We start from the raw sequence: 9,823 nt of genomic DNA, 5'->3' as shown, positions 1-9,823 counted from the left end.
GTTGCTGTGAAAGCTAAACATCTGTGTGCAACCAATGTCCACTATTGAATTAAGTAAATCCAACAGATTTTTTTTTTCAGTGTGTGGCTACAGAGCCACATGTGTCTCTTTTACCCCTCCATTGTGGCTTTACGGATAAAGTAAGGGTTACTAAACTAGAATTTTTTATTTAGATTGGTTACATTTATAAAATAAACTACGGGTAAGTCAAGATTTTTAAATCCCTGCTGACCCGAAGAGGCCTTCAGATTTCAAATACAATGCAAACTTTGTTAGAAAGTCTAATCTTTCATGAGTTTAAAGAACATCTTATATTATGCTGCACAACAGTGGAATTATCCTGTTTGGCACAGGGTGCCTTTTATTTTGAAAGGAAATCATAAGAGATTATGTGAGAAGTCAAAAACAATGTCACATTTAGAGAAAATGCTCCTGTATTTTTTGTTTCTATTCATGCCAAAAATAAATATAATTCATATTTATTATTTAAAAAAGAAACAACGTAATGAATGGGGTGCCATAATACACTTTCTTAAAGTGTAAAATAAGACTTTGCGGCTCCTTCTAAGATTTGATCAGTAAAAAACAGGCCCAAAATGGCTTTTACTATAAAATGTTGCAGACCCCTGCCCTGAACCAAAAAGCAAAGAAAAAGATCTTTCATGAGATTTTGATGTAAAACAAGAGTTCATTAGTTTACAGTGGTGCCTCATCAATGGTGGAGGTTATTCAAAAAATAACCTGCAATAGGCAAAATCCACAAAGTGGTTATCTTTATACTATAATTATTGTAGATGTTTTAAGGCTGCAAAACTCCTCTCTACACATTTTAAACACTGTTTTGAGACAAACATTCCTCAGTGGTCTTGTGGTAGAGTGTCCGCCCTGAGACTGGAAGGTCACAAGCTCAAATCCAGGCCAAGTCATACAAGACTCCAAAAATGGGACCCATTGCCTCCTTGCTTAACGCTCAGCATTAAGGGGTTGGATTGGGGGTTAAACCACCTAATGGTAAATGGTTCCCGAGGGTGAGTTTGTCTGCAGCTCATCACTCCCCCAGGGGATGGGTCAAATGCGGAGAACAAATTTCACACACCTAGATGTATGACAGCTGATGGGACTTTAACATTTTCACAATTTTCTTTCTTATTTAAACTCTCAAAGTTCAAACCTTTCTGGAAAAATAAGTCCAGTACTATACACTGACCCCAAAGATAGTTTTCACAAGCTGAACATATTTTGGACTGTACCGGAGACATGGCACAGAGGAGATTGAGTAACAACAGTCAATCGGAACCCAATGCAGTGTAAAAACACGCATGCAAAAACTACAAAGCTGTGATGCCTCGAAAGATGAATCCAAACATACCAAGAGACCACTGCATTACGAAAGAAAACAACTTTGATTAAAATGTCTTCCTCCTTGTACAGTCCTTCTCTTATCACTCAAACGGTAGCTTTTTTAATCTCAGTTGCTCAATAAAGAGTTTTGAAATATGTAGAAATAGTGTTTTTCTATGTTGTGATTACATATTAATAAGTAAACTTAGATCAATCCGTCGCATTAACAAAGCCATTGTTTTTACTTTACAGGTTGTTCAAGCATGGATGTTCTTGTACCAAGCAAAATCACTGCACTGAACGGAACAAATGTCCGGATCTCATGCACATTCACTTCCTGCTATAAGATCGACCTCAGCAAGTTTCACATGAACTGGACCTACAAAGTAGCCGACAATGAGAGCGAGGCTGAAGTGATGGTAATGTGTTTCACAACTGGAAAATCTCATGTTCACAGTCTTCAAAATCAGATCTAAACACTCTCTGTATTTCCACAGTTCATGACCTACGATAGAAAGAAAGGAATGATTCAGTTAACGACGGTCCAGTTTGACGAGAGAGTTGAGTTTACCGGGAACTTGGAGAAGAATGATTTGTCAATCACCCTGTCAAACATTCAACCCGAGGATACGGGGTATTACTTCTGCCACGTGTTGAACCCTCCAGATCGCATCCACGGAAAAGGGACCATTTATGTCAATGTTGTCAATGAACGTAAGTCACTTTGTAACAGAATGTGACTCGACAAAACAATTGCTTTACTTTGAAAGAACATATTCCCACTTTTTCAAGGATTGCAATTATGTATAAGGAACCCAAGAAGATGGTAACTAGGGTTGGGTTTAATAGCCAAATGTACAAAGCCGCTGTACAAAAGGCAAAAACAATAATAGTTAAGGCCCACTCCAATCATCTTTTGATCTATTGTAGAAGTGTTCACAGTAGTCTTTTAATTAGGATTATGCTGTTTTTAGACTACATTTTTAAAAAACGTTTGCCATTTTCTTGATTCTACGTTTTCTAGGACATAATTTCTGCAGAGCAGCAGGAGTTTATCAGAAATTTACCTCTGAGTTGTGAGCGGAACTATTGACGCAGAGTAAGGCCCAGTCTGAATTCTTCCCTTCTCCCTACCCCTTCATTTAGCCCTCCAAACGGAGGGTTATGAAAACATAGTGTTTAATATTTCCTATTTTTCGTTTGATGATGTCATCAATAATCGCCGGTGTTCTAGCATTAGAGTGGAGCTTCCAGTGCTTGAATATACTGTACATAACAATGTCATACTACAACAAAAAGTCGCGTTTTACCCTCGCGACGGTGGACTTTGGAGGGTGAAATTTAAAAAATAAGAATCCCGGACAGGACTTCCACTTTAACTGCCACTTCAAGTTGAGGGGAGGGCCTAAGGGGAAGAGAGAAGGGAATAATTCGAATTGGGCCTCAGGCTTCTCATTTCCCATCATCCACCTGTTTACATGCTCTTCCACTAGCTCAACAGACCCTCAGATTCCCAACTTAACATTGCTGGTGCAGCACATGGCAGGCAATATTAGATCTATCCAGTTGTACAGTTTTGATCCAGATACTGACTTGGATGAGAAAAACAAAGATGTACATGGATCTAGTCACATTCAAGTAGATGGACCAGAATGGAGCAGAATTATAGCACTTGATTGTAGCACTTATGTCACTGTTACACACTTTTTCAAACAGCATTTGTTCATCTTACTCATATTGATTTGAATAAGGAAATACTCAGAAATGTAATTTTAAGCTTAATTTTCTTATATCTGTCCTCTATCATGAGAAACATGCATGTTAAAAACTCCAAAAACAGAATTTTCAATGCAAAAGAACTTTAAGTTTGGGAATTTTAATTGCTTCATTCAAATGTAGTCCAGGTAGTTCCATAAGAGCCAAATTGATTTAACTGTATAAAAACAGCAAACATACTATAGGTGACTAACAGAGTACATTGAAGGATATCCAGCTAAATACCCATAATGAGTAAAGTAAATGTATCAGTGGAGAGAAGAATTCCTTCTAAATTGAAGATTTATAGATTCAAAGATTTATGAATCAGTTTGGTTTAGACTAAATATTGGATCCATTTTAATTTCAAAACCAGATTTGTCATAATTGACTGCGTAAACAGATTCAGGTTTGCTTTTAAAAAAGTTTACCTGATGTCGAATTTGTCACTCCTTAAAAAGCTACTTCAACAACAAGGATCTTTATCACTGATTTTCAAAGATATTTTACATCAAAAATTGTTAATAAATATCAGTGTGAACTTTGTATTCAATCATATGAGCTGCACACTAAATGAGATTTTTTATGCATTTCAACAAACTCATTTCTAATCACAGAATTATATCAAATATCTCCATGAGGTTAAATTACATAAGCACATTCATGTGCGATTTTGATGGGTTGTTTTGTTAAGTATGTGGATTTACTTGTGATGACTCAGCTTTTCACTTATTCATGATAAGCAGGAAGTTGAACTTGGTTTCTCTCAATGTCTCTTGCTTTCTTCCTACCTCTCTGACACACACACATACAGCATAAGCCCAGTCAGCAACACTTTACTTCTTTCCACTCTGTTTAATCTGGCCAGCTGAGCTTTTAGCCAGCATTGCACTTGTCTCCATTCTTTGTCTACAAAATATTTAACCCTTTCCTTCTCTCAGTGCCTCCTCCAAGAGATTCTACTATCGCAGTTGCCATTGGGGCTTCGGTGGGCGGAGCATTAGCCCTGCTGATCCTCTCCATGGTGGTGATCAAATGTCTTCGCCGACACCGCAAACAAGAACTAACTTCAGAAGAAAAAATGGAGGAGGAGGGGAAGCTGGAGGCTGAAGCCGTGGCGGAGGAGGGAACCAAGTAAGAAATCTAACGATTGTAAGAAGCATGACAGGCACAAGCAGCAGTCATTCCTTCAAGTCCAATCATTCACATATAAAAAAGATGAAGTTACAGTTAAAAAGTAGCTATAAGCTTTAGAAAACTACAACAATCTTATAGAAAAAGCCAGTATTTCTTTACAAGAGCTTGAACGTTTTGAAACATTCAGTTATTGATTGCTTGTAGTGTCTCAAATGACTCTTTGTTGTCTTTAGCTGGTGGAGGAAGAATGGGTTTTATGGTTCTTGTTCTTCCCATGAACCAAATATCTTGAAATGTTTTGTCCATGTTTCTTCTGATTGCAATTTTTCATTGTGTTGACTTTTAATTCATTCTGTTCCAAAGATAACCCCAGCATGACTGGCTGCATTGATGTCTCCGTCACTCTCACATCCAACAACTTTTCTGGTAAATAACTTTTTTTTTTGTATTCCTTTAAGTTTTGATGAAATTGTATATTTAAGAGTAATACTCCTCTGTAGTTTTTTACTTTTTTTCTTTATGTTGGTAACAAACAATTTTGCCATTTATTTGGCACCATTTATGTTTGGTTACTTTAACTTGAAGCAGCTGATTAGTTGTGTGAGTTAACTTAAATGCGGTTAAATAACCAGATTACAATCAGATATGTTGAGACAATAACATCTAAAATGACAAGTACATGAGACACCTGATTGTTGAAACCAGGTTAGAGGTCAGGCTCATCTTAAGCCTAATTATTGGATTGTCTAGGCTTGTAGATGGTCGTACAGGGGCCACATCTTAAGGGGAGCTCAGGTGCGTTTTGCAGTTCTCTTGAGGATCCTACAGCCACCTCAAGGGACTTCATGAAAATGGAACATACCATTGTCGTGTGTATGCGGTAATTGTATCGTGACATATATTTGAGGCTAATGTAAGTTACACGCACCTATGACGTACAGGTGATGCTGTAATACGGAGCTCCGACGTAACACTCTAGTTGTTAGAAACGTGGGAGGACTGACCATGCGCATACATACATGCAAGTACCTGTAGGATGTCCACACAAACTACACTCTGACTGTCCAATGTCCTAATTTTTACCAGTCAGGTTAAGGACCCCTCCGCATCATTTTTTGACATTTTGGGTGTCCCCAACTCGTCGTTTTACTGGCTGTTCCTATTAAATCATGGGTTCCCAACCCTTGGGATGCAGTACCAGATGCGCACTGGTCATTGGGACGCATCCAGTACCGGTATTCTAACCCTGTACTGGTACCCTAACCTTAACCCAGTAGTGATTTGCATCCGGTACCGCATCTGGTTGGGTTAGGGTACCAGTACCGTGTTTGGGTACTGGTGTCGCTGTGCTGGACTGGTTCAGGTTAGCGGCCCGGAGGTTGAGGACCCGTGATTTAAAGGGAACAGCCAACACATCGAAAAACGACAACTTGGGGACACCTAAAACGTCAAAAAGTGACGCGGAGGTGTCCTTAATCAAACGTCAGTATGTGACCACTTGTTAGTGAGAATGTGTTGGCACACAAGGAGCGCTTACTTTTCACATAAATAGTAATAACTGACTCCTTGCACAGTGCGCAGGATTTTAGGGGTTAAAACAACAAAAATTCAACAGCACCTGACCTACTCCACTCTTACTTACCCTTACGTGTTGCAAAAGTGTTCACTACGACCTGTCACCCGCAGCATGCCCATAGAAAAAAGCTGTCCATGAACATTTTTGCTCCATGAACTCACCAAGATATCTAAAACCTTGATATTTCATATGGGCCACCAGCGTGCCCCGTACAGGTTTGTTTATTTTTCACCTGCTGATAGCCTGTATCCAACTACAAGTGACTAAGGCTTAATGAGTACAGTTTTTTGTTCGTTTGAGGCACTGCAGAAATCCATCTGAAACTTAATGTCTTTCATTCTGTTTTGTCTTTCAGAAACCAATACCACATCCTCAATGACATGTAGTAACCACTGCTCAGATCAGTGTCCACAGATATATTCAAACACTTTGCATGCAGGTGTGTCTATGGAATCCAAGCAGGATTATCCGTCTGAATGCTGCATCATCTATATTTTCTTCGTCTGTATTAGGGGTATTTTTCCTTGCAAAATGTGAGGGATAATCAGGCGTTTCTTTGTTTGGACCTTCACAGTATAGTATCAGCAATTTTAGAAGTGGTTAATAAAACATATAACCATAGCATATCCTATAACACGTTAAGGTTTTGTGGTATGACCCAAACATTTCATTCACAGTAAATTAAAAAAAATATATATATGGAAAATTGTTGTTATTTTTGCTATAACCATTTTACATTAGTTTGGTACTTGAAAAACAAATCTATATCAGCAACTAAATATTGATATTATTTATTACTGTAGAGAACATTTTTAAAGTGGATTTTAAAGAGAAGAAAATGTACCCATCGTGAAATAAGTGCACATTGCCTATGATTCATGTCCTTTTGTCTTTTTAAGTGGATTCCTTTGTCGAAATTGCTCAAATTCACCAGCTAAGCTAAATGACGTTTACATATGCCAATAATGTCTGCTTTGCTGGACAAGATTCTCAAACATTCCTTAAACTTTTATCAGAACAACTGCCGTAAACACACCATGAAAGCCAGAAGTGGTTTGATACAGTGGTAAAAGCACATGTGCAGCTAATCTCTCTAACTTTGGCCATTTAGGCAATAAAAAAGAAAAGACCAATTTTATTGGAGACTTATTTTTTATGACTAACATGATCCATAAAAATAAATCTGTTTCCGTAACCAACGAATGTGTTGACTTTATTAAACACATTTCAAACTGGTTCCAACCTGCTGACTTGTTAATTGTCTAATTTATAGAAAAAAAATGCTCTAAAAAGTAACCTTCATAGTCATAAAAGTATATACAAAAGTTTGTATGTGATTCTGTTGGATTTTTATGTTTTGTATTATTGATAAATTTATAGTTTTGTTTTCTAACTTTATGAGTGATGTGTATTTCACTGAAATACCAAAAGTACACTTTCATAATCTCTTTTCAATGTTTGTTATTGCACAGTGCCCTCTTTGGATCAATGAAACTCCACTGAGGTAAAAAAAATAAATAAATAAAAAAAACACAATCAGCTTGTGAATAATCACAAATGTGGTGGTAATTTGCAGGCATGTGAAAAAGTTGAGTTAAGAAAAAAAAAATTAAAATATAACCAAACTGATTTATTGGAAAAATCTGTTTCTGCTTTTTCTTCTGTATCATGCATGTCTGTGTTGCAGAAATTGCAGAACCTTACAGCATGATGAGGGCAGCTTATTTAGAATGTTGTTTTTCTTTTATTATTATTTCAATTTAAAGGAAGGTTTTGCTTTTGTTGACAGAACAATAACTAAAATGTGAAAGAGATATGTGACTGTGCCATAGGCCAAAAAAATGTGCTGTGAATAGCTGCTATTGCATCACTTTGAATGTTAGCTAGCACCAACTAGTGCTCACACTGTGGTTCCTCTGATCAATCAGTTATTGTTACATTATGCATTTTAAATAAAGATCTGTAAGAACAAAGGTGTAGAAAAGTGTCTGGTGTCTATGCATCTTTTTTTTAACATTAATGTTTTTTTTTTTTAAAAAAAGCTAATAAATGTTTTAAATCATAACAGCACACATTGCATCTGTCAAAAATATGACTTGTAATTGAAGCAAGTTGTTTTAATTATATGTCATATTTCTCCTCTCTGACTGATCAGACTGCATAATGCTAGGGAATTACAAAAGTCCCTTTTTCATTAATGCTAGTCTTCAATTCTGATGAGGAATGTTTGGCGCTAGAGCCAGGAATGGTCCGGCTAGGCAAAACAACTTTAAATATTTAATTTATGTTTTTCTTCACTTATAAAAATCCTGTGAGAAGTAAAGAGGTGATCCTACAAAGCCAAGGCTATTCTTTTATTCACATACATTTCCAGAATTAAAATTCTGCATGTCACTCTTAAATTGAATAATAATTTTAAAATTTGAACAGTTTTAACTGTAACACACTAAAATAATTCTGAATAGTCAGCAAATAAAAAATCACAAGTGAAATTTGTGGAAGCTGACTGAAATAAATAAATAAGGGCACATTTTCTGTCACAACATGTAGTTAAAAGTGTCTGAATGACGGCAGGTGAAAGGCAGCACACAAGTCTGACCCGTGTGATGAATAGCTTTCCAACATTTTTGTTGCCTGTCAAGCAGAACACAATTCTGTTCAGGGGTATGTGAATGCAATTTCTGCATTAAAGTTGCTAATTTTATCATCAAGCTTAATAATTAGGTTGAGTTTGATTTTTTAATTCAATCAAAATAGCGTAAAGTATTGAAAACCCAATAGACTGCCACGGAAAAGTTCCTATTCACAGATGCATTATGGAGGGGTGAAACGGGCAACAGTTAAACACGATCATATTGTGTCACAATTAAATTTGTATTAAAACTATTTAATTTGATTTATAAAAAAAATACATTTCAAAGCATACTGAGAATCTTATTTTTTGCAATGCTGCACAAAATTCTGATGTTGCAAGTGGAAAATTACAACTAGATATACACACATTTTAGAAAAAAATTGCAATGTTTAAATATAAAACCATTAGATTGAATACAGATCTTTACAAAACAATTCTTGTGTCTCTCATTTCTGTAAAAAATGTAAAGGTAAATTTAAAAATGTTGCCATTTTAATGACAAAATAACAAACTTTGCAATTAGTGACCAATCGTTCCAATGAATGGATTTCATGCCACAGTCTTGCAAAGTCAGTCACAAATAGGACAAAACTGTAAGAAAGACACCACATATAAAAGGGGTTTTTGCATGTCCTAGTTACAGAGCTGCTGCACATGCAAACACACACCCACACACACACAAGGCACTATGAAACTTGTCCTTTTCCTTGGTAGTTCTGGTCATCAAACATTTACCCCATCCCCATTTTTACACCGATTAGTCTACGGATGACAAAAAAATCACTATAAAAATATGCAAGGGGATCAAAATGTTTACCAACATGGATTTCTAATGTTGTGACCCTTAAACATTGACAAGAAACAACAATGTTTAGGAACTGGTATGAGTTCTGCAGGCCCGCTCTTAACTTTAGACGAGACTCACCTTTAGACGAACACGTTTCCCCACCAGAATGGAAAGATAGACGGACAGACACCAACACAAAAACGTGCAACAACAGCAGGACAACAGAGGAACGGGTGGAAAGACAAGAACCTGAAAACGACAAAGTCAAACGTGGCGTCAAAAGAAAAGGAGGAAGCAGAGTCAAACAGTCGGAGAGGCTTTGAGGAAATGAAGGGCAGATGAAACAGAGGTAAAAAGCTGGCCCACCCCGCTTGTCCTCGTCCACCCGGATACGTTTTGAAATCTGCTCACTCACCGGCTGCTGCAAAGAGAAAGAGTCAGGGAAGAAGGGGGAGGGAAGAGACCAGGTCGAGGTGCGGGGTGGTGTGGAGGCTAAATGGAAGAAGGAGGCATGCAAAGAGAATCCAGGATCTGGGGATCTTTGAGGGAAAGTCATTGGAGTCGGCCCAGCTCAGCTGTATGGCTTCATTGC

At 37.2% G+C, this 9,823-nt stretch overlaps 1 protein-coding gene across 1 annotated transcript in view; it reads left to right on the top strand.

Moving 5' to 3' along the window:
* Positions 1 to 7,796, top strand: part of scn2b (sodium channel, voltage-gated, type II, beta) — a 20,899-nt gene extending 13,103 nt beyond the window's left edge. Inside the window, exons 2-6 of the mRNA XM_024277828.2 lie at positions 1,594 to 1,760; positions 1,839 to 2,055; positions 4,038 to 4,230; positions 4,597 to 4,659; positions 6,165 to 7,796. Coding sequence (XP_024133596.1) covers positions 1,594 to 1,760; positions 1,839 to 2,055; positions 4,038 to 4,230; positions 4,597 to 4,600 — 581 coding nt within the window. The 3' untranslated portion in view covers positions 4,601 to 4,659; positions 6,165 to 7,796. The remainder of the gene's footprint in view (positions 1 to 1,593; positions 1,761 to 1,838; positions 2,056 to 4,037; positions 4,231 to 4,596; positions 4,660 to 6,164) is intronic.
* Positions 7,797 to 9,823: the final 2,027 nt, after the last annotated feature.

The sequence above is a fragment of the Oryzias melastigma genome, linkage group LG13 (assembly GCF_002922805.2).
Source record: "Oryzias melastigma strain HK-1 linkage group LG13, ASM292280v2, whole genome shotgun sequence".
NCBI lineage: Eukaryota > Metazoa > Chordata > Actinopteri > Beloniformes > Adrianichthyidae > Oryzias > Oryzias melastigma.
The sequence above is the reverse complement of the archived record's forward strand: the minus strand, read 5'-3'. Positions and strand labels throughout refer to the sequence as shown.